General features: G+C 35.0%; 1 protein-coding gene and 1 pseudogene across 1 annotated transcript in view; both read left to right on the forward strand.

The window, feature by feature from the left end:
• GBE1 (1,4-alpha-glucan branching enzyme 1) overlaps positions 1-25,351 on the forward strand; it is a 292,532-nt gene that overhangs the window by 173,022 nt on the left and 94,159 nt on the right. Inside the window, exon 8 of the mRNA XM_067739200.1 lies at positions 22,210-22,325. Coding sequence (XP_067595301.1) covers positions 22,210-22,325 — 116 coding nt within the window. The remainder of the gene's footprint in view (positions 1-22,209; positions 22,326-25,351) is intronic.
• Positions 10,190-12,736, forward strand: LOC137225319 (large ribosomal subunit protein uL18 pseudogene; annotated as a pseudogene).

Here is a 25,351-nt window from a genome sequence, read left to right on the forward strand (position 1 = left end):
AAGGGTCTTAGTAGTCCGTCCTCTCTCTACGAGTAGGGATCACTTCTATGCACTATTTTTCTTGGTGTATAATTTTCTGCAGTCCTTTTGGAAAACAGTTTGTCAGCACTTATGTTAAAAAATGCTATAGCATGATCATTGAGTTATTTCACTTAAGGTACTTTATTCTAAGACTATAGGCCTACTGTGTATTAAAAAGAAAATACTATGTGCTTAAAGATATTTATTGCAAGTTATTAACTAGAAACCAGCAAAAATATCCTTCAGGAATGACAGGTAAATTAAGACATTCTCAAATGAAAGATAACGAAGAGAATTTGTGGCCAGCAGACCTATCCTCAAAGAATAGCTAAGGAAGGGCTTCCCTGGTGGCGAGTGGTTGAGAGTCCGCCTGCCGATGCAGGGGACATGGGTTCGTGCCCTGGTCCGGGAAGATCCCACATGCCGCGGTGCGGCTGGGCCTGTGAGCCATGGCCGCTGAGCCTGCGCATCCAGAGCCTGTGCTCCGCAACGGGAGAGGCCACAACAATGAGAGGCCCGCGTACCGCAAAACAAAACAAAACAAAACAAAACAAAAAAAACCCTACATCTAATAATGTACTTAATGGCCAGAAACTAAATACTTTCCCCCTAAGTTTGAGAACAAGGCAAATGTGTGTGCTCTCACCATTCCTATTTAACATAGTGTTGAAAGTTCTAGCTAATGAAATAAAGCAAAAGAAGGGAAAGAAAAGATGTTAAGACTGGAATAGAAGAAATAAAATTGTCCCTATTTATGGATAATATGATGATCTATGTAGAAAATTCCAAGGAATTCAAACAATCAAAAAACAAGATCTAAGAAGTAAGTTTAGCAAGATTGCAAGATGCAAGAAACATGTACAAAAATCAATTATATTTCTATGTACTAGCAATGAACATGGGACCATAAAATTTTTTTAAAAAATATGTCATTTTTAATTGTGCCCCCTTCTTCCCTCCCCCCCTTCCTCCCTTCTTCTCTTCCTCTCTCCCTTCTTCCCTCCCTTTTTTCTCTCTAAAATAAATATTTATTTATAAATATAATAAAATTTAAACAGGACTGTATGCTGAAAACTATAAAACACCAGTGAAAGAGGTGAGAAAATCTAAATAAATGAAGATGCATACTGTGCTCACAGATTAGAAGACTCAACATAGTGAAGATGTCATTTCTCCCAAATAAAAAGCAGTTTAAGACAATTCCTATTAAAATTCCAGCAAGTTTTTTTTTAAGACATAGAGAAGATTGTTCTAAAATTATATGGAAAGGCAAAGCAATTGTTTTAAATAGCTAAAACAATCTTGTAAAAGAGAAAGTGGTAGGAATCAGATTTCCTGAGTTTAAGACATTATATAGCTGCATTAATCAAGACTATGTTGTATCAGTGGAGGGATAGATACAAATTGATGTAACAGAATAGAGAACCTAGAAATAGGCCTACACAAATATGCCCAACTAATTTTTGACAAAAGTAGAAAAACATTTCAAAGGAGGAAGGATTTCCTTTTCAATTCATGATGTTGGAGCAGTTGGACATCCATGGGCTAAAAATTAACCTCAAACTAAATTTTATACCTTATATAAAATTTAAAATAGATCATGAACTAACATATAAAATGTAAAACTGGAAAACTTTTAGAAAAAATTTCAGAATGTAGGAGTAGTCAAAGAGTTCTTAAACTCAAAAGCACAATCAATACAAGGAAAAATTTACAAATTGAACTTTATTAAAATTATGATATAAAGCCTCTGTTAAGATGATGAAAAGAAAAGCTACAGACTGGAGGAAGATGTTTGCAAACCACATATCCAACAAAGGTCTCAAGTTTAGAATACAGTTGATCCTTGAACAACGCTGGTGTTAATCTGCATTTGACTTATAGTTTGCCCTCTGTATTTTAAGGTTCCTTGGTATCTGCAGATTCAACCAAACACAGAACGTGTAGTACTGTGGTATTTATTATTGAAAAATACCTGTGTTCAAATTCAACTGTATATAAAGATGTCTCAAAACTCCACATTAAAAAAAAGGAAAAAGAGAAACACAAAACAAAAACCCGGTTAGAAAATGGTCAGAAGACATGAACAGTGTATATAGATGCCTAATAAACAGATGAAAGAAAATATATTCAACATTGTTAGTTAAGGAAATGCAAACTAAAACTACAAGGAATTATCACCACCCATCTGTTGAAATGGCTTTAGCCATTTCATTTATTTTAATAAAATGCAGTGACTATACTGAATGCTGGTGAGGATTCAGGGAGACTGGATCATTCCTGGTGGGAATGTAAAATTTTACAGTCTGTGAATGTAAAGTGTTTCACTCTGTGAAACAAGGAGGTATTTGTAAAACTACCATACAACCCAACAGTCACGCTCTGGGTATTTATCCCCCCAAATTAAAACTTTTTCTCCCCACACACAAAGACATCTGCATGAATGTTCGTAGCAGCTTTATTCATAACTAGTACCTTGAAGCAAGCCAGGTATGTTTCAATAGATGAATGGTTAAACAAATTGTGGTACACCCATACCATGGAATACTACTTAGCAATAAAAAGTAACAATATTGATCCACAAAACAACTTGGATTAATTTTCAGAGGATTATGCTGACAGGAAAAAGCCTGTCTCAAAAGAGGACATACATATGATTCAACTACTTTTATGTATTATTCTTGTAGTGACAAAATAAAGAAACAGAAAAATTAGTGGTAACCAGGGGTTAAGGATAGTGGTGGGAAGGCAGGAGGCAAGTGGATGTGATTATAAAAGGGAATCAGGAGAGCCGCCTGTGATGTCATTGTGTATCTTAACTGTATCAGTGCCAGTACCTTGGCTGGGATATTGTTCCATAGCTTTTCAAATGTTACCACTTGAGTAAACAGGTAAAGTCTACACAGGATCTGCCTGTATTATTTCATGTAACTGCGTGGTAATCTACATTTATCTCAAAATCAGAAGTTTTAATTAAGATTTTTTAAAATCCTCTTTATATCAGAAACAAAGTGGCTTGAAGAAATCATATGAAAATGTTAATAGTCATTTAACTATTACCGCTCATGGGCATTTGAAAGTAAGCTTCATTTTCAAAAGCATATTGACATAGGTAATAACTTTTCAAATAGATTTTTTTAAGTTTAGATTTAGTCAAATCAGGATATCTGCTGCTCATGCAGTCTTAGAACATCAATGCCAATTAAAATCACTGTGACTCAGAGCTGATACTCAACTTTAGAGTTCAGAATTCCGCCCCCCCCCGCCCCAGTTTAGATTGAGCTATAGGGGCCGCACTCACGATAAACTCATATTAACAACAACAAAAAAAACTGATCTAATAATGTTAGATGGAGTATATGCCTTAAAAGTTAGTTGGAATCCTTGTGTTCAGTAAAGAAGTCACCTTTGTTTTGTTCCAAATAGTTTTTTAATTCAAATAAGTAATTTTAAGGATTTTTAAATGAGCATAGAGTTAACACTATAAACATTACATGGTCTTAGACAATATGTAATCTTGGTAAAGTAAATGTCTTATGGACCATTCCTGCCTGACTGGTGTTACTACCCCTGTAATAAGTGGAAAGCTTGGGTTTACCAACTAGTATTTCTTTCTTCCCATTAGTGCTGGATTAGTACTGATGAATGCATTTTATTAAGCTTTATAATAATGTTTGTTTTTTACTAAGCCCGATGCAGATCAATGTTTTTTTCTTGAGATTTTTCTCAGATTTCTTCAGTACATCCTGGTTTTGACAATTCAAACTTGTCACCTTGATTGTACTCCCTAACTCGTCATCAAAGAAGCATTTATAAACTATGTGTTAGTTACATTTATTTCTGCTATTAGCTAATGTTACTTGTATGTTGGTATTTATTTTTCTCTTTTTATCAATCTGGGCTCTCTCTCATTGTAGACAATTCTCTTACTAGAAAATTCATAGATTCAAGTGTTTGAAGTGACCTCAGTAACATAGTTTAATCTTTAATCTTTGCTTCAACATCCCTGATTCTGCTTGCCCTTAGATATCTTCAGTAGTGTGAAACCCATCTCATGAGGTAGCCCGTTCCATATTTGGACAGGTTTCCCCATTAGAAAATTCTTTGTTACATTAAGTTAAAAATCTATCAATTTGTAACCCATGGACACTCAGAAGACAGATCCAATCACTTTTCTACATAGTGTGCCTTTGAGTATTATAACCTGGAGCTCTTTCTATTTCCAGAGTGTGTGTTTCCATTTTCTCCCCGATTATTTTTCCTATTGCATTACGTGGTTTTGAAGTCTTATTTATTAGCAAACATGAATTTGTCTATATCCCTCTTATATTTGGAATTCTGAATGTAATATAACGATGGGTTCTGACTATATCATATTATATTTTAGTCAGAAATTTCTTAGCCATTGCCCAGTATAGACATGCATTGTATCTTTGTTATTTTCTATTTATTTTATACCTCAAAAGTACAATTGTGTCAAAAGACTTCTAGCGTACTAAGGTTTGGTTCTATTCTGTCTTTTAGACTTGTAAATAATGTGTATATAAGGTAATGGGGGAAAAAATCGCTCAGTGATACATTTTTTTCCTTTTTTTGTTTGTTTTACCTCATTTACTCTCCCTCGAGTGTATTGTGAAGATTACTATTTTTTTAAGCCTCAATATATGTCTAGTCAAAAATCTTACAATCTATCGTTTAAATTTAAATTGGATTCCGAAAGTCACTAGATTAAATCTCCTGCTATACTTAGTGAATGAAAATATATGTTAAAGGAGGGAAAGCAGACCATTTTTATGTTTCTAACAGGCTAAATTGGGTACTTGTCAGTGCTCACAATCCAGTTCTTCAGAAGTCTAAAACTGAATTTGAAAGCACCCTGGTCACCTCTGACCCACTGTGGAACACAGTGGTCACAATTGAAGAGGAAGGTGGTGCTTTTCTTTTCGAGAAGAGCCACCTGCAATCACAGGTGTTATCAACAAGCCTTGGAGCTTCAAAGAGCTATTGTATTTTCCTTCAGCCAGCCATTGTGATGACAGCGCTGCAGAGGTTACTGGGCCACTTTTAAACTTTTGTATCTTAAAAACCACAGTAGAAATAAATAGGCCACCCCGATTAATCGAAATTATGTTTTCTCTCTTGCTGTAATATGATCATAAACCTTCAAAGAGGCCTTTCTTTATGAAGTGTTTATGAGTTACGAGAAACAAGTGTAGGCCTTTTATCTGTAAATGTGACAAATATTCACAAAAATGCAATTGTCTTCAACTAGATATTCCCCTTTCGTCTTTAAGAGACACACTTTTCATAAAATCAACTATTGCCAAAGACTAACAAGTATCTGTGAAACAAAGGAGCTTTGAAATTATTCTTTGATTAGCTTGCTATATCAAAGGTCAAGGAATTGCATCCTTGAGTGGTGGTGGAGAGCTGTGGAAGGCTCATGAACAGGCTTGCTCTTGCTGGCTTAGTACTGCTGTTGCTGTAGTGAAGAGAAGGCCATTTTGAACCAGTGGGTCAGACATATAACATGGGGTGTCATAATAGTTGGAAAAAATCAGCAAATTATGATAAGAAGGATTTATACTTCAGAGCAATACTCATTTTTGTGTATAGCCATTATTTTTCTGGACCTTTCTACTTGTTTATGTGCCTCTTTCATTCTCTGCTCACATTTACATCTATATTAAATTTTTATACCCTTTTTTCTCTTTTTTTCTTCATTTACTCCTCATGTAACTGGCTGTGAATGAATCTGAATCACATATTTGTGTTAGTGACAAGTCAGAATGCCAAATATGAGCTATTTGTGGCTCTGTTGTGAGCAATTTACATATTTACAGTCTCCAACATCTGCTTTAAAATATTCTAATATTATAATTCTTTCCAAAGTCGGTTTGACCATTAGCAATCAACAATAGCGACAACGAAATACATTGTGATGGTAATTGATAAATTAAAACAAACCACCTGTGTGCAAGAGGGCTCTAGAAAAAGGCAAGTTAAGATGTCTAGGGAAGTGGCGCATTGCTGCAAACTCCATGAACTTCCTGTGATACATCCGAAATTTTATAAACTTCGCTAATATACCAATAATACGGATGATAACAAGAGAAAACAAAAAACAAAAACAAAACAAAAGAGGAGGGAACAAAAATTAGAAAATAATTTGGGAGGCAGGGAAACATATGGGCTATAATCATCCGTACATTCGCTGTGTCTGTGGATAAAATCTGACTTTAAAGTTTTTTTTGGCTTTGAGAGATGTTTTGGATGGGGGGAAAGTCAGACAGATCTGTACCAGTGTCCCAATCCTTCACTTATCTGTTCAGGTGATTTTGGAAGAATCATGTAAAATCTCTTGTTTCAGTTTCTTCATCTGTAATTAGAGGGTGATAACCCTTAGTGTAAGTGTAAAGAAAAAATTAAACATGACTATATGGATAAAGCATTTGACCCATTATCTACTCTCAGTAAAGGATAGTTTCCTGTTCTTTCTTTATCTCCCCAGAATGCAAACTGCCAGCAGCCAAAGGGGAGAGGGAATCATCCTCAGGAGTTAGCAGATACATCATGACTCTGACAGTTATCGCGTGTTGCTCATTGTTTGGGCGTCATTGAGTATTGTAGTTGGAACTGTTCACAATGACAGTTCTACATGCCAATGAAAAAGCAATGTCTCAAACCTATTCAGTGGCCTTCAGTGCAGGTTGAAAAAGGTATTGAAAATGTAGTTTGGGAGGGATTTTATGAAAGGGAGAAGATGGTATAGCCCAAATAAGCAGCTTTTTCCTAAATGCCTGATTTAATCAAAGAGTAACATGTAGAATTTATATTTCTTAAATAAAAATCTCTCTCAAGAACAATTTTCAGCAGAAGCACAGTGGATTTAACTAGATAGTGTCTCTCCTTACTTTCCTTTCATACTGTGCAAATGTTTTTTTTGTTTTGTTTTTGGGTTTGTTTTGTTTTGTTTGTTTTTAATGTGATATATCCCATAATCTTTGTATAATAGAGGAATAGACCATAGTGTTTAGGTTGCAGATTCCCTCTTACTGTAAAAAAATAGTTTGGCATGGGAGAGTTTACCACTGATCCAGAAAACCATTGGTGGTTGTATAAGTAGTGACCTGCTGATATTCAGCTGGTATCCGAATTAGTGATGTTCAGCAACAAAAACTGATTTTGGAAAAAGTAGTAGACTTAGTTCCAAGGGACTTGAGGGGCTAATATAAAACTAATCATAGATGAACATGACTATAACATTCCTTGCTTAAAACATAGTTTCTTATATATGATCCCTGGGTGTCCAGAGAAAGCCTCTCAGAGGTCATATTTGATTAAAATCTGCTTGACATTTGAGCTTGGGTTCAACTCGGGCAGAGAATTCCAGGCAGAGATGCGAAGTCCATATGGTTAAGATGAGCTTGATTGTGCTTGAGGAACAGAAAGAAGGCCACTGTACTGGCACTTAGTGGAAGGGAGGAAGTCACAGTATTAGACTGGTGCTTGATTGTATCAGACCTTGTAGCCAGGACTATAGAGTGGATTTTATCCCAGGTGAGATGGGACTTATTTAATAGGGCCAGGTCACTCTGACTGGACAGGATTTTGACCTGAAAGTGGGTCATTAATCTCAACCTGACGGCACGCTGTACATTTGCAAAGTGCCTGGGCATTGATAACTATATATATAAAACTCTGGGCGGGTGACTTTGACAATTCATCCTATGTCTTTATATATGAAAAAGAATCCTGAAACCATGGAAATTTAAGATAATTTGGGGACCTTTTAAAAAAGTTAATTTGGGGGCTTCCCTGGTGGCGCAGTGGTTGAGAATCTGCCTGCCAATGCAGGGGACACGGGTTCGAGCCACTGGTCTGGGAGGATCCCACATGCCGCGGAGCAACTAGGCCCGTGAGCCACAACTACTGAGCCTGCGCGTCTGGAGCCTGTGCTCCGCAACAAGAGAGGCCGCGATAGTGAGAGGCTCACGCACTGCGATGAAGAGTGGCCCCCGCTTGCCACAACTAGAGAAAGCCCTCACACAGAAACAAAGACCCAACACAGCAAAAATAAATTAATTAATTAATAAACTCCTACCCCCAGCATCTTCTTTAAAAAAAAAACCTCCCCCAAATAAATCTCTAGGCCCATGTGTTTAAAAAAAGAAAAAGTTAATTTTGTAAGCATAGGCTAAATTCTCAAAATTTTCACCAGATATCTGATATTCTGAGGAGCCTAAGCTTTTATTCCCCAGGACCTGCATCCATTGCAGATGTGAAGTTTCTTCTAATCTATTGTTTTATCTTTTACAAATTTGTCAGTTTGCCTTTTACTTCAGAATATATTTGTGTTTATTTTACTACAGGTAGCTCTTTAAGTTGCTGTCAAGAGGCAGATGTGCATAGTAGCAAGCTACTTTGATTCTGCAGTAAGAAACCTGAGTTCAAATTCTGACTTCAGCACTGGCCAGCTGTGTGGCCCCGTGAAAGTTACATATGGACACTGGTAAAATGTGAGGGTTTTTTTGTGTTTTTTTTTGTGGTACGCAGCCCTCTCACTGTTGTGGCCTCTCCCGTTGTGGAGCACAGGCTCCGGACGCGCAGGCTCAGCAGCCATGGCTCACGGGCCCAGCCGCTCCGTGGCATGTGGGATCCTCCCGGACCGGGGTACGAACCCATGTCCCTTGCATTGACAGGTGGACTCTCAACCACTGCTCCACCAGGGAAGCCCAAAATGTGAGTTTTAATTGCAGGGGTTAGCAAACTATGGCCTGCGAGCCAAATCTGGCTGCTATCTGTTTTTGTTAATAAAGTTTTATTGAACTACAGTCATGCTTACTCCTTTACATATTGTCTGTGATCTCTTACAACTTACAACAGCAGAGCTGAATCATTGCGACATAGACTGTGCGTGGCCCACAGAGTGTAAAATGTTTATACTTGGCCCTTTACAAAAAAAGTTTGCCAATCCCTGTCGTAGTGCACACTTCTGAGGGTTATTGTGGGAATTCCATGGAATAATTCACACAAAGCTCTTTGTACAAGGTCCAGCATTTAATAAGCATTCAATATATATTTATAATTACTAGAATTTTTAGAAATTCATTTTGTTTACTTCACAGTAATCAGGTCAAATTGACTCTCATGAAGATGCACCACTGTTTATGTGTATTTCTGTATATCCTTGGGGATAAAATTGCCTAAGTTTGAGAAGTCTGTTTTTTGAGTAGTCATATTTTGGTGATGCTTACCCATTTCTGCATTAATAACAGTCCTGGTTATTGGAGGTTCTATTTTGCCCACTAATCTGTCCTTGATATGAATATTATAAATTATACATATGTAAAAGTTCTTGGCTGTATTACAGCAATATAGGTAGATTTTTAAATTAATCATTGCAGAACCCTTTGAAAATCTAGGCAGCCATGTGCAAATGCAAAATTTATAACTGGAGCAAACAAAAAGAAGCTGATGATTCCTTAAGGATACTGATGTTTTTGTGGTTTCTTTCTTTTATTGTCGTCACCAGAGATTTATCTAACATTTGGGGAAATTTTCAATATTTAATCATAAGCATTTTTATTCCAATGTAGGCTATACGTGGAGGCCAATCTGAATTTGTTCTAACTAGAGGCTGGATATATATATATATTTTTAATTGGGGTATATGTTCAGATGAATGCCCATGTGTGTTAAAACTTAAACAAATTCATGCATTAATAAGGAAATATGATTAGTGAGGAGTTTAATGATTTTACTTTTCATAGTGGTAAACATGTTGTAAAAGGCCCCTAAACAAAGATTGTAAACTGTGGGGAAAAAGGAAGAGGATAATCTTATTTGAGCATCCCAAGTAAATAATTTCTTATTTAGTTTTCTTCGTGAAAATATCTTCCTAAATGCCTACATCATACTAATTACATAGCCACTTTTGTAGGTATCTGAAGTACCTACAAAAGTATATTTAAGTTACATTTATGCCAGTGTAGTCAAGAGTTTTGTTCTTAATTTCCATTTCCTATTTCAATGACTCTGAAAACACAGTTTCCTAAGTAATGTATACTAGGTTTTTTGGTTTTTTTTAACTACTTCAGAGTTAATGTTGGATTTTATTTGAGTTTCTTGGCTTTCTATGTACCTTATTAATTCAGTTCAGGTCAATTTGTTTAAAATTAATTTTACAAAGGTATAGGACATGATTCCTACCACATAGACATTTATTGTTGTGTTGGGAAGACTGGTTACATGAACCAGTTTATCTCCTATTTTCTTTTACACTAATTAAGGAATTGTCAGGAAGATTCTGCAAAGCTTATGCTGAGACTTGAGTAATAGGTAGAGTTTGGATAGGAGAGGAATGGGTAATAGTTCTTATATTTGTTTTTTTTCGGGAGGGAGGCTGAATGGTTGTGTTTTTGAGTATGTGTGTTTATTTTCCCCTATCATCTAGAATTCTGTGATTGCCTAAAACACATTATTTGATGTAATAAACCTTTAGGTCTGGATTATGTTAGCATATAGTGGAGTGATTCAAATTATTTACTCTGTATCCTGAAGCTCAGAAAATTTTTGATCTTGAATTAATCTTTCACTTTAATAAAAGGTTTATTAAATCCTAAGTTAGAAGGAGAACAAATAATCTAATAACTTCTTGTCAAAGCTTATCACTCTGAGGTTCAGAGAGGTTATGTGCTTATACTGATTTTTACAACATCAGATGGAATAGTTTTCTTGACTCCTAACTCAGTGCTATTTGTGTGTGTGTGTGTTACAAATGCTTCCTTGATGTTCATTACGTGAAGTCTGACAATTTTCTCGTAAATTGCATCAAACCAAGGCACTTGCTTTCTTTATTTTTTCAAAATTAGTAAATATATTTATTTATTTAATGATTTCAAGCAACAGCTAGTTTTTTGATGGGCTTTCACTTTTGCCTTATCAATGACAATTTAAAAGGAAGAGAGGCTGACAAGAGAGAAAAGGAAGAGAGAAAAAGAGGTTAGAAAAGAAAAAGGAAAAGAAAGAGAAGAAGAGATCATATGGAGAGCTAGTTTAGGAATTAAGGAGCCACAGAGAGCAAGGGAAAAAAGGAATGGCTTCTTAAAACTGATAGAAAGAGCAAAGTCTCAGCTGAAGGGGGCAATAGTTTGGACAGGATTCAAGAAAAGCGTGAGCCTTAATTGGGAAAGAGACTATAGCATGAAGTGGGAATTTTCCAGAGATGTATCTTGCTAGAAAGAAAATTATCCCAGAGGTATTCTCCTTAAAGAGAAAAATTCTGGCTAATTACTGTGCCTGAGTTCGGGCTGCGGCCACTTCTCCACTCCCACCCCACTGCCGCCCTCAGAGGTGCTGAATCTGCAGGTCTGTGGCTAGCGGTGGGCACAGGTCTCTGTTCTGCAGGATGGGGTTTATTAAAGTTATCAAGAATAAGGCCTACTTCAAGAGATACCAAATGGAATTTGGAAGAAGACGAGAGGTTAAAGCTGATGACTGTGCTCAGAAATGCATGGTAATCCAGGGTAAAAATAAGTACAAGAAACCCAAATATAGGATGATAGTTCGTATAACCGAGAGCGATATCATTTGTCAGATTGCTTATTCCATATAGAAGGAGATATGATAGTTTGTGCAGCTTATGTTCATGAACTCTCATGGATACATTGCAGAAAGCACTGATGGTCAACCTGGTGCCTTCACCTGCTGTTTGGATGCAGGGCTTGCCAGAACTACTACTTGAAATAAAAGTTTGGGGGCCCTGAAGGGAGCTGTGAATGGAGGCTTCTCTGTCCCTCACAGTACCAAAAGACTCTGGTTATGATTCAGAAAGCAAGGAATCCATTGCAGAAGTACACTGGAAGCACATCATGGGTCAGAACATTGCAGATTGTCTGTGTTACCTGATTGAAGAAGGTGAAGATGCTTCCAGGAAATAATTCTCTCAATACATAAAGAACAATGTGACTCTAGACACGATGGAGGAGATTATAAGAAAGCTCATGCTGCTGTAGGAGAGAATCCAGTCTATGAGAAGAAGCCCAAGAAAGAAGGTTAAAAGAAGAAGTAGAACCATCTCAGAATGTCAAATGCCCAAAAGAAAGATGGAGTAGCTCAGAAGAAGGCAAGCTTCCTCAGAGCTCAGGAGTGAGCTGCTGGGAGCTGATAAACCAAACCACAATTTTCTATGAAGGTTTTTCAGATAAAGACAATAATAAACTTATTGACCAAGCTAAATAAATAAACAAATAAATAAATAAAATAGAAAAATTCTGGAGAAATGCGATTCAAACATTTCAGAAGTGAATAGCTGAGTATTATATGAGAGGTTCAACCACACAAAATTATCACATAAAAAATGTTCATCTCTTATTTTTTCGTGCTCTCACCTGTTTATTTGATGGCTAATTTAATAAATAGCTTTCCACAAAATCTGATTGTGTTGACTGTATTAGAATTGATTTTTAAAGGAGGTCACATGTTAAAGATTACACTATAGAACTGATAGTATGTAATACAAAGGTATTCTTGCTATGCCTGTCAGAAATGGATTGACAGCTTTCCTGAATTAAATTTATGGTGATTTCCAGTAAGTTTGCATGATATATTGTCCAATTTATCCTGTAGACCTCCACCTTTAATATCACTTTTTTGAGTAGCCTAGCTTCATATTTTCCACACTAGATTAACAGATCCTTTCTCATTATAGTGTCATACTACCATACTTTTCTTTGTGTTATTAATCACTATTGTAATTAAATGCATTTGTGTTATTATTTGTAAAATGTCTGTCTCTCCCGTTAGTCTCTAAGCGCCATGAAAATGGGTGTTGTATGTATTCTATTCATGACTGTAACCCCAGCACCTAGCATTGAGCCTGGCACAAAGCAGGTACTCAAGAAATATTTGTTGAATGCACCAATAAGTAAACACCACACTACTCCAGAAAAAATAAATGCAGAATTAAAAAATAAGGCTCAAGATGGTGGCCATGGAAGTCGGAATCCTCTAAGGAATGTGTAACAACTCAACTGCTGAATCAACTAGAAAAAAAAAGCTCATTTTGTTTTGATATTAGCCAAAACGTGCTTATCTTTAAGAATATTTATTTTCAAAATAAAAGAATTATAAGTATTATAACCCATTGGTCTATTCCAATTTATATTTAATTTACATGTAAACAAATACATTTAAAATCTGTTTATTATCCAATAGATGCTCCCCTTAATCAATCCTTACTATATATCAAACACTGCTAACCACATCATACACATTATCCTATTTAATCCTCTTTCAGGAGTGTGCTGAAATTATCTTCCATTTTACAGTTGAGAAAACTGAGGCTTAGAGAAGTTAAGTACCTTGCCCAAGTTCATACAACTGACATGACCACATGTTGGAGCTATGAGTATGTGGTTTTAAAAAATTATTGTACCAAGGAAATTGCCAAAAACAAAAATTAATTTATACATGGTCATGCTGAATGTAGCACTATCCAATTATACTTAAGAGTTGAGGTTTTGGACTCAAAAGGTTGAGTTCCACCTGTACTTATTAGCTGGGTGACCCTGAACTTTTTAAACTCTGATTCTCCAACCATGAAACACACTTGACATTACAGCCTTGTTAAGTGAGACTATGTAATGTGTGAATTCTAGAAGCCAGTAGACATTCAATGAATTTGAATTTCTTTTTCTTTTCTATATAACAACTATATTCTCCATTCTGTTCTATTCTAGCCAGCCTGCTAAATGCTAATTCCCTTTGTTTGTAGGAATGTGTACAAATAGACATTAAAGAACTATATCTTATTTAACAAGGTTAGTGCAAATTTGAAAACTGCTGAAGGAGTGATAGTTGAAATTTAAATATGATTAATAGCAGCTTCCCATACAGTTTTCCTCAATTTCCCACCCCCGAACACACACACACACACACACACACACACACACACACACAGGCATGCACATAACATTTTCTGAAGAACTAGGTGCTTCTTTTTTCCCTTGCCTTATCTCTATCCCTATACAACTGGTATTCCCCAACTCATCTCCTCCCCAGAGTGCTTATCCATTTTTGGTCTCAGAGTACATTGTTGCATTGCAACTTCCTTAGTATTCTAAATATCTGTAACTTTATATAAACTATAATAGTATTTTTCTTGAATGTTGTCTTAAAATATTAATTATTTAGGGTTGATAGTCGAGGAAAATCCTCTTGTAGTCAATATAGTCTATAAAATCATAATTATTTTGGACTAGAAAAGAAAATTAATTCCCAGATGCTTTATACTTGTTTATCTACAGATCTTTGTTCTCCTTCACTTGTATTTTTCTCATTTATTTTTGATGCTGTCTAGATGTATTTATCTTTAAGTTACCTCAAGTCAGTCTTTTGAAATGAAGCTGGTTAAATATAAGTAAATAAACATTATATATCTAGTTACAAATTTTAATACAGTGATGGAAAATTATCAAGTTTATGAGTTATTTTTCTACAATAGAAATATTATAATAGTTCACTTAAATATCAAGTTAATCTATTAGAAATAAATCAATCAGAAGAGAAAAATTGAAAAATGAGAAATATGTAAATAGTTAATGTTTCCAAACTTTAAAATAAGCTTTTAAAATCTGATTACCAATTATAGTTTAATATTTGCCAATAATGTATATCTCTATATGTTTAAGTCACTGTCAGTTTTGATCTGGAGCAATAATTATTTTCATTCTATAGGTAAGGTTGAATTTTTAACCTTGTTTGGAAAAGATGGATGTGTATCTGTGTACCTGTATGTATGTATATGTAATTAGCTAACCTATAGTGATTTGTTCTGTAGAAGAGCAATGCCTTGTTCAGATGAGATATGTAATAATTTCATATAATACCTCCCCTATGTTTCATTATAGAGGATGATTTAGCTTGGCTTTCTGCTTTCTGGACCTTGAGATGCTCAGCTTTTTTGCGCCCTCTAACTTTGAAAAAGATCTAAGTTTTGTCCAAATTTTAATAGTATATTTGATAAGCTCTAATGCTTTGAAAAATCACCTTTGGTAACAATCTTTATGAGAAAGCAAAGAAATAGAAACTGATTTAAAAATAAATAGTATGGGGCTTCCCTGGTGGCGCAGTGGTTGAGAGTCCGCCTGCCGATGCATGGGACACAGGTTCGTGCCCCGGTCCAGGAAGATCCCACATGCCGTGGAGCGGCTGGGGCAGTGAGCCATGGCCGCTGAGCCTGCACATCCGGAGCCTGTGCTCCGCAACGGGAGAGGCCACAACAGTGAGAGGCCCGCGTACCGCAAAATAAATAAATAAATAAAAATAAATAGTATGAAAACTTACTAATTTCTTAATCATTCAGAGTAGTTAATCATTACCAGAGTGGGTTATTAGTTATTTTAGATTTATCTCTTTTTTTGTATCAGACTGAAAATCACTTTTGCTTTCACTGCTGGTCCCTTACCACTCTGCTCCCCACTCCTATGCACACACATACACAGGGACAAACACACTCCCCTTGAAGTTTGCATTTTTCTCATCTTACTTGAGAAGGTAACCAAGCTTGTTAAGAATATAAATTTAGAGAAAAGAGAGACTTGAACATTTCTCGAGTATTTTTTTTTTTTTTAGGAAAAGTATAATTGGAAACATTTAGCATATGAAAGTATAATATGCCATCCTTTTCTACTTATTTCCTAGAGAATACCTGATTAAACTTACAGATAATATAAATGGAGGTAATTTTAATTCAATATTTAATAAGCTAAGTACAATTTAGGCCTTAAGGGGAAGAAAATGTTTTATTGTAATAATGAATGTAGATAACCAGGGCTCAGTGGATATAATATGATTAAACAGTATATTAATTTAAATAAAATAAAGTTGTACAGGTTGAAATAAAAAAAACAACGTGATATTGAAAAGAAAACTTCAAAATCATATTTTATAATAAAAACCCATTTCTGAAATTTATATTATTACAGATTTTTAGTAGTTGAATTAATACTTTGTCTCATTAAGTTGTGTGCTTATTGCTATCTAATTTTGTTTGAAATTAATATATACAGTTGCTTCAATATACTGTCTAAAGACCTAGATACATTTTGTTATAGATGACACAATTATGTTGTATGAGATATGAATAAGCACTTTTTGCACTTTTTGATGTTTAAAATTTTTCTCAATCAATTCCAATTGACTGACAGTATAATTTCTGTTGACAAAGTAAAAAGCAAAACTATAGCATTTTCCCTTTATTGACTAGTTATAGTAAAATTATACTGATAGATGAGGTTTTTTTATTTTTAAAAATAGAGTACGTAGTAAGATGTTACCTGCTTTTTAGTATCTTCCTTTAAAAAAATGTTAGTTTCCTTTAAAAAGAGTATCTTCCTTTAAAAAAAAATGTTATTGTGATTCAAGACTCTATCCTTCTATTTGACATGCCATATTTTTCTATAAAAGAAAAAGTCTCAAAGTACTTTCTTTGTTTAAGGTTAATCTGCTGCCTCAGTTGAAATACCCAGATCAAAACATGTAACTTTTGCTTTATGGTTTTATGATGTATGTTTTAATAGCCATTCAGCTTCAAAGACTTTGTAATAGCTAAGAGGAATATATAATTTTTCTTCATATTTTGATATTTGACCACTGCTTAAAAATGTCTCCTATTTATTTGTATGCAATATTAGTGGGGTTAGTAACATCCAGTGGTCTAAGTGGCTGATTTTGAAAATTCTAGAAGTTATTCAGGGCCACAAATAAATACATTAGGCAAATAGTTTTGAATTACAAAATGTAACTTCATCTAATAAGTGTGGTTACATCTGATTATACTTGCTTGCCAAGAAAATTTGACTATGTTTTATTTCATTATAAAGTTCATTGGCAGAATGTGAGACAAATCAACAGTTTTTGATTTTAGGGATATTTCCTAAAAACCTTAATATTAGAATTATGTGTGTGACAAAATTATCTTAATAAATCATCATTCCTTGATTACAGGTTGAATATTTCAGACATCCAAACCAATTAGACTGATTATTTTGATTGCCAGAAATCCTTAAATTTATATATTTTTCATTGACATATTCAGTTTCTATATCAGACACCTGTGATTTCAACATTTTTAGTGGTTTATGATTCACAGGAAAGTCAGTGCATTTCATTATCTTTTTCTGGATTTTAGGGATTTTGTTTTTGCTTCATAAAATATGAGTAAGCTAATCAATCGATCTTAGGCAGTATATATGACATAGTATTTGTTTCTAATTTATGTGTTAATTGGTTTAAGATAGAAAGCTAATAACTAAAAAAGGTTACTTCTCAAATACATTCAAGCTGGTCCCTAAGTATATATTTGTTAGCATCAAATTCTTCCAGTTGTTTGGAAACTAGGCTACTTTGTGGTTTTTAAGGACAGACTTTAAAAGCCTTGTGTCAGTGGAATACTCTTAAAATCAAAGCCCCACCTTGTCTGCTGTAACAAACCAAAGTAAAACTGTACTCTTAAATTCTGCTTTATATTTTTATGGGACTCTAATCAACTGGATATATTAACTGTGTCATGGGCTGTCTGATGACATTTTGAAGTAGAAAAAGTAAATTGCCTTTTCTATTGTACCCTTTGCCAGACGTTTTCCTACTTTGACTCAAGGCAAACCATTCAATTGAGATGATTCAGTTCATTTATTACTACAGAGCACATTGAGTAATATTTGTAATTCAGTCATAATTTGGAATATATCCTAACTCTTCTTCTCAGCCCCTCAAAGAAGGAAAAATGCAATTTATGGGTGCTGAATTTGAAATTTATGATAGTAGGATTAGTAATAGATGTCTTCCAGAAATCTATATTTTCACTGATATATATTCCTTAAGTTTGTTCTGGTGTTCTATTTATAAGGCAAAGCTTAGATTCAGTGAACGATTTCATTCATGTATAAGCTTAATAATTGCATCGTACATGTGACTGCTGAAAAGTAGGGTGCAAAACAGAGTACCTCAACTGGAGGTCCTTTAGATTTAGATTTTTAACATATATTTAAGATTTCACCAGCCCCCAGTAAAACTCCTGAGAACTGAGTCTCTCACGAGCTTCCCTGGTAGATGACATTTCACAAGTGTTGTGAGTTTGTTGTCAGAGGAATTAAGTGTGACTATCAGGAGAGGGCGACTCTTGGAAGTTTACACCTAGACTCCTTTGAACTTTGCCCCATGCACCTTTTTCTTTACCGATTTTGCTTTCTATCCTTTTACTGTATGTAATAAATCATAGCCATGAGCATGACTATATGCTTACTCCTGTAGGTCCCCTAATGAATCACTAAATCTGGATGTTGTCTGGAGGGCTCCCGGCACAGCTTTCCTCTTGTAATTTAACTTCAGTGACCTGGGATAAATATATTTATATAATAATTGAATACATTGTTAACATTAAGTTAGATGTTTACATAGTGTAAGAAAAAAAAAGAAAGCTACATCTTTATTCCAGTGATACTGTAAAGCCTCTAAAACCTGCTGTTTTTCAACTTTGAGTTCTGGATTGTGTCCATGCAATTACTCACGTGTACGGTCTGGTTATTTAGGGACTCAGACCTCAGTCTTCCTGGTTCTCTGTCTTGTTAGGTCTTGAAAGCCCCAATTTTTGTGATCTGAGTGCAAGCAACCTGTGTTTTAAATTAGTTTTATTAGGACACTGAGTTTATAGAGTGAATTTATCTGTCTGGATTTATCATGCTAAAATGATAAGAGAAAATTTGGACTACAGAAATATTGGGAACATAATTATGAGTCTGTCTTTCCCCCTATTTCCTGCACTGGTAGTTTATTTTTTCTTGAACAACAAAGGCTATTTATTTATAAAATGTTACCTTTATAAGATCAATTTTTTTACTAACTTTTTAAAATAATCTAGTTTTAAAAAATATGTATAACCAGAGAATTAATACTTTTAACTTTTGCTTTCTATTTACTGCTACTAACTTGAAAATTTTAGATGTGATTTTTTTCCTGAATGTATTTCCCAAAATTTTGTTAAAAAACAAAATGTTCTAGAGTTTGTTTCTTTACTATTTTCATTCTAGATAGTTTACTCCCCTGTAAAATTTTGTGTCCAGTTGACCGTTGAACAACTTGGGGTTTAGATGCACATACCCCTGCTCAGTTGAAATCCACATCTGCTATCTCTGCCTCACAAACAAAGTATTGATAAATGACTCACTCAAGCTGAAACAGTTTGGATTAGAATCAGGACTCAAACTATAGTTCTTTTGATTCCACATATTGTGATCTCTAATTGAACACAAACTTTTCCCCACAGTTCGCTAATTTAAAGATCTGTAAAATGAAAATACAGATACTGTATTTATCGAAAAATATCCACGTATTAGTGGACCCACGCTGTTCAAACCCATATTGTTCAAGGGTCAACTGAATCTCTTTTCTATCTCCACAGACTACACATCTATTTTATGTTTTATTAATGATTTACATATTCATAAAATATAATAAAATGGATTATTTTGAAAGCACTACAAATTTGATTTGTTCCTATCTGTTTAATCTTGTGGTGATTTTTTTAAAGAATTTTTATGTTGTTTAGACTTTGTTTCAGGTTAAGAGAATTTTAGAGGTCCATAGGATAGAATTTAGTATTTTTTTAACCCATTTGAACATTTTAATTATATGCTCCATTTTCATTATTGTTTCTTTTCTGATTATCACAGGAAATTCTTTTTCTATTTACTCATACCAAGAATCTGTCTACTCACATAGTTACAGCCAAGTATGTTAAATATAGTTTTATAACTCCTTTTGGTCAAGAAGAAGGTAGTTTAAATATTGTAATAACAGGAATCAGTAGGACATTTAGTAACTCCGCCCTTAATCAAGTATGTGATATTGCACAGTACTTTCTTTTTAATAATTAGATTCACATCACCTTCTTTTCTGCTTTTTATTGAATTGCAATATCATTGGCTTTTTTTCTTCTTTTCTCTTACTTTATCTCTGTAGATATTAGGATGCAGTTTTCACATTTGAATGTGTTTACCTGCCTAACATAAATGTCTAATATTTATGTTAGAAATTGACAGTAAATGTCCACCAGCCCAAGATGGTGATGTAAATGTGTCAGTAGGGTTGGTATGAAAATGTGGCGTTGCAGGTACTGGGAGGAACCAGAAAGTACATGTTCCATCTTCAGAAATTCAAACTGAAAATTGAAAGTACAGTTGTCCCTCAACATCTCCAGAAGATTGGTTCCAGGAGCCCCACCATATACCAAAATCCACAGATGCTCAAGTCCCTTATATAAAGTGGCATAGTATAATGAATACTGTGGTCGCTTTGTATCCAAGGATGCTAATCCAAGAATATGGAGGGATGACTGTATATTTATTGAAAAAAAATATAAGTGGACCTGTGTAGTTCGAACCTGTGTTGTTCAAGGGTCTACTGCCTTCTGCAAGGTAAACAAAACAGTAATACATGTCAGATCAGGCCCAGGGACAGTCTGTGAACTCTGGTTTACATATTCATATCTTCATACATCTACCCAAGATATTTAGTTTTTAAACAGGTTTTGGTCCTACTCTGAGGTATTTTGGGCTAAAAATAACTTTCAGTTTGCCTTTCAGAAGTAAAATATACATTACCAATCAAATGAGAAAAGTATGACCTTTTCAAAATATTGTTTAGAAAGGATTATTGATATGCAAATTTATTCTTTCTGAAATATTCATATAGCAACCTTGTTAAAAAAAAAGTATAGGCATGCTTCCTTTAAATTTTTCAGTGAACCCAAAACTGCTCTAAAAAATAAAGTTTATTAATTTTAAAGAAACTTCAAAAAAATAGAGCAATTTTGATCTATTCATTTCTTTTTGTTAAACAGAATTTTTTCTCTTTAAACCCTAAATGAATATGCATTAATAGAAACATTGGTATATTCTGCCTTCATCATGGCTTGGACCTAACAATCTAGAACCTCCGGGCTCCCTTTCATATCAACTGGATTGCTTGGATTTCTGTTTTTTTTTTTCATTTCTTAACTTTGAGTAAGTTTTCAAAACTCAAAGTAACTTATTTAAAGCAGTTAATTACCAACGATACTCATCTTGCCCCAAAGTTTTGATTTACAATTCTGGAGTTGATTGTGATGACTTAATCTCCACTTATGTCAGATGGCTCTTTAATATATTGAAGGTTAAAAAAAGTACATAAATTTCAAATGGGTTAAGGAATTGTGTACACTATTACTGCTTTGTCATTAAACTAAATGAGGTATTAGAGTCTTAAGACCGTAGTTATAATGAGATAGAGAACTCAACCATAACTGTGTGACTAAAAAAAAAATACTAATTGATGATGCCTTCTTTTCAATTGTCCAAAATAGCCTCGTTTCATGTGGTGTTTTTAATTGAGTTATAACAGTTCTTTGTTTTCTTTCTGTTTTTATGGATATAGGACTCTTTAACTTGTAGAACTTTTTACTTTATTAAACATGTATATTCTAGTAATTAGGTCTCCTTCTTTTACCCTCACAAAACAAGTCCAGTAAGTATAATACTGCTTATCATATGGTTGATTTTAAAACTCTCTTTTTTATTTTACTTTTTATTCTGAACTATATCTGTTTTAAACTGTAGAATAAGGAAATATTTTAAGCAAACACTGAAGGCTGAAAGCAGTTTTCTATTGATAATGAAATTATATTTTCTGAAAGGAGAAACTACGTAACTGTGGTTATATTACATGAAAAATCGTGATGAAAATTCAGAGATAAGTGACAGACTTTGTGTTTTTGTTTTTTTTTTCTTTTTTTTTTCCTTTTTTTAGTAACCAATACTGTGTAGTAATCACTGTATGTTTTCATTGAACAAGACAGAGTCCCTGCACTTTGGACCAGACTGACACATTTTTTCCTTAGGTTTTTCTCAGATATTGAGTGATTTTGCAGCTAAAGAAATTTAGCACATTTTCCTATTAGAATGAATTTCATCAAACAAATGAGGTAAATCTTAGTAGTTTTCTGTTGTTTATGTGATATATTTCTTTGAACATCATGATTCCTAAGAGAGAGATTTTGATTTTAATTATTACTCTTAGCAAATGATGTATAAGAATTAAGGAAAATACTATATACATTATGCTTAAATATATATTTATCTAATATTTTAGCTGGGAAGTTTTAAGATTTCTTCTGTCAAACATAAGATGGTGGTTGGAAGAATATGGATTTGATGGATTTCGTTTTGATGGTGTTACATCCATGCTGTATCATCACCATGGAATAGGTAGGTAACCTGATACATTACAGATGTAACTAATGATTTTATTTTATTTTTTACTGGAAGATTACAACCAGGCTTGGGGTTCAGTTATGTCGCTGCAGTAGCCATTATTGTTGGATTGATTTTTTATTAGTTCCATTGTGTATGTCTTTTCTCTGATCCCTTTTTGGCAAGAGATTGGGTCAAATACATTTTATAAGTAAATAAAATATAATGATTTTCTTTGAAATATATCTACTTAATAATATGCTCTCTTTAATATGTAGCATTCTTTTAAAAATGCTTTTTAAGGATACCATTTATTACAGCACCCTCAGGCTGTGAACATGACAGCATTTGTAATGAAAAATAAATAACAAAAATAATAAATGAGAACATGTGTTAATGTATGGGTTCCTTTGCATATTAAACATTGAAGAAAATATGTATATTTTAAATATAGATGTGCTCAGTTAAAATTAAATTGTAAATTAATCTGTAATTAAAAATATGGATCAAAGATCTTCAGTTAAAAAGTTGTACAGAGAAGTGGGATCACAGAATCCTAATCCTTCAATTGATAACATGGAGAATAATTATTATTTTTTTAATGACCAAATATTTACTGGCAACAACCAATCCAAAAAATTGACTTTAGAGTATAAATCAAAAAGTGGCTGCCAAGAAAAGATGCTATATTCAAAGTGTGCTGTTAGCTGCTCTCAGTCAAGATGCTGGCCACATGAAACATTCCTAGGGAAGAAGTTGAATCTATAAGACATGACAGATTTCATTGATATCTTCCACTTTGGAGAGAAGCTGACTTAGGGGATGAAAAAGGCAAGCAATACAAAATTCAAAAATATCCTCTCCTAGATTAAAACACCTACATGCCCCAGCAGAACCTCGCTGTGCTGAGGGCTAGGTATTATCCAAGGAATTGTGGAATTGGTGAAATGAACTGAAATCCATGGATATGGGATATGCTTTTTATGGGTACAGGGTCCAAGAAATGGTAAAGAAAAACATTCTGAGTTACTTAGCATGCTTTCCCACTTTGAGATGAGGATAATAACAAATACTGAGACAGTAGACATTCTTCAAGATGGCGGAGTAGAAGGACGTGCTCTCACTCCGTCTTGCTAGAACACTGGAATCACAACTAACTGCTGAACAGTCATCGACAGGAAAACACTGGAACACATGAAAAAAGATACCCCACATCCAAAGACAAAGGAGAAGCCACAATGAGATGATAGGAGGGGTGCAATCACAATAAAATCAAATCCCATAACTGCTGGGTGGGTGAATCACAAACTGGAGAACACTTATACCACAGAAGTCTACCAACTGGAGTGAAGGTTTTGAGCCCCACATCAGGCTTTCCAACCTGGGGGTCTGGGAACGGGAGGAGGAATTTGTAGAGAATCAGACTTTGAAGGATAGCAAGATTTGATTAGAGAACTTCGACAGGACTGGGGAAAACAGAGACTCCACTCTTGGAGGGCACACACAAAGTAGTGTGTGCATCGGAACCCAAGGGAAGGAGCAGTGACTCCATAGGAGACTGAACCAGACCTACCTGCTAGCCTTGGAGGGACTCCTGCAGAGGCGGGGTGTGGCTGTGGCTCACCACGAGGATAAGGACACTGGTAACAGAAGTTCTGGGAAGTACTCCTTGATGTGAGCCCTCCCAGAGTCCGCCATTAGTACCAACAAAAAGCCCGGGAAGGCCTCAGAGTTGGGTCACCTCAGGCCAAACAAACAACAGGGAAGGAACCCAGCCCCACCCATTAGCAGACAAGGGGATTCAAGTTTTATTGAATTCTGCCCACCAGAACAACAGCCATCTCTACCCACCGCCAGTCCTTCCCATCAGGAAACATGCACAAGCCTCTTAGATAGCCTAATCCAACAGAGGGCAGAGAGCAGAAGCAAGAAGAACTACAATCCTGCAGCCTGTGGAACAAAAACCACATTCACAGAAAGATAGACAGGATGAAAAGGCAGAGGGCTATGTACCAGTTGAAGGAACAAGATAAAACCCCAGAAACCAACTAAATGAAGAGGAGATAGGCAACCTTCCAGAAAAAGAATTCAGAATAGTGATAGTGAAGATAATCCAGGAACTAGGAGAAATAATGGAGGCAGAGATTGAGAAGCAAGAAATGTTTAACAAAAACCTAGAAGAGGGGTCTTCCCTGGTGGCACAGTGGTTGACGCAGGAGACGCCCGTTCATGCCCCAGTGCGGGAAGATCCCACGTGCTGCGGAGCGGCTAGGCCCATGAGCCATGGCCACTGAGCCTGTGCATCTGGAGCCTGTGCTCCACAACGGGAGAGGCCACAACAGTGAGAGGCCCGCGTACCGCAAAAAAAAAAAAAAAAAAAAAAGACCTAGAAGAATTAAAGAACAAACAAACAGAGATGAACAATGTAATAACTGAAATGAAAAATACACTAGAAGGAGTCAATAGCAGAATCACTGAGGCAGAAGATTGGATAAGTGACCTGGAAGACAGAATACTGGTATTCACTGCTGCAGAAGAGAATAAAGAGAAAACAATGAAAACACATGATGACAGTCTAAGAGACCTCTGGGACAACATTAAACGCAGCAACATTGGCATTATAGGGGTCCCAGAAGGAGAAGACAGAGAGAATGGACCCGACAAAATATTTGAAGTGATTATAGTCGAAAACATAGCTAACATGGGAAAGGAAATAGCCACCCAAGACCAGGAGGCGCAGAGAATCCCATACAGGATAAACCCAAGGAGAAACACACTGAGACACATAGTAATCAAATTGGCAAAAATTAAAGACAAAGAAAAATTATTGAAAGCAGCAAGGGAAAAACGACAAATAACATACAAGGGAACTCCTATAAGGTGAACAGCTGATTTCTCAGCAGAAACTCTACAAGTCAGAAGGGAGTGGCATGACATATTTAAAGTGATGAAAGGGAAGAACCTACAACCAAGATTATTCTACCCGGCAAGGATCTCATTCAGATTCGATGGAGAAATCAAAAGCTTTACAGACAAGCAAA

The sequence above is a fragment of the Pseudorca crassidens genome, chromosome 5 (genome assembly GCF_039906515.1).
Source record: "Pseudorca crassidens isolate mPseCra1 chromosome 5, mPseCra1.hap1, whole genome shotgun sequence".
In the NCBI taxonomy this organism is placed as follows: domain Eukaryota; kingdom Metazoa; phylum Chordata; class Mammalia; order Artiodactyla; family Delphinidae; genus Pseudorca; species Pseudorca crassidens.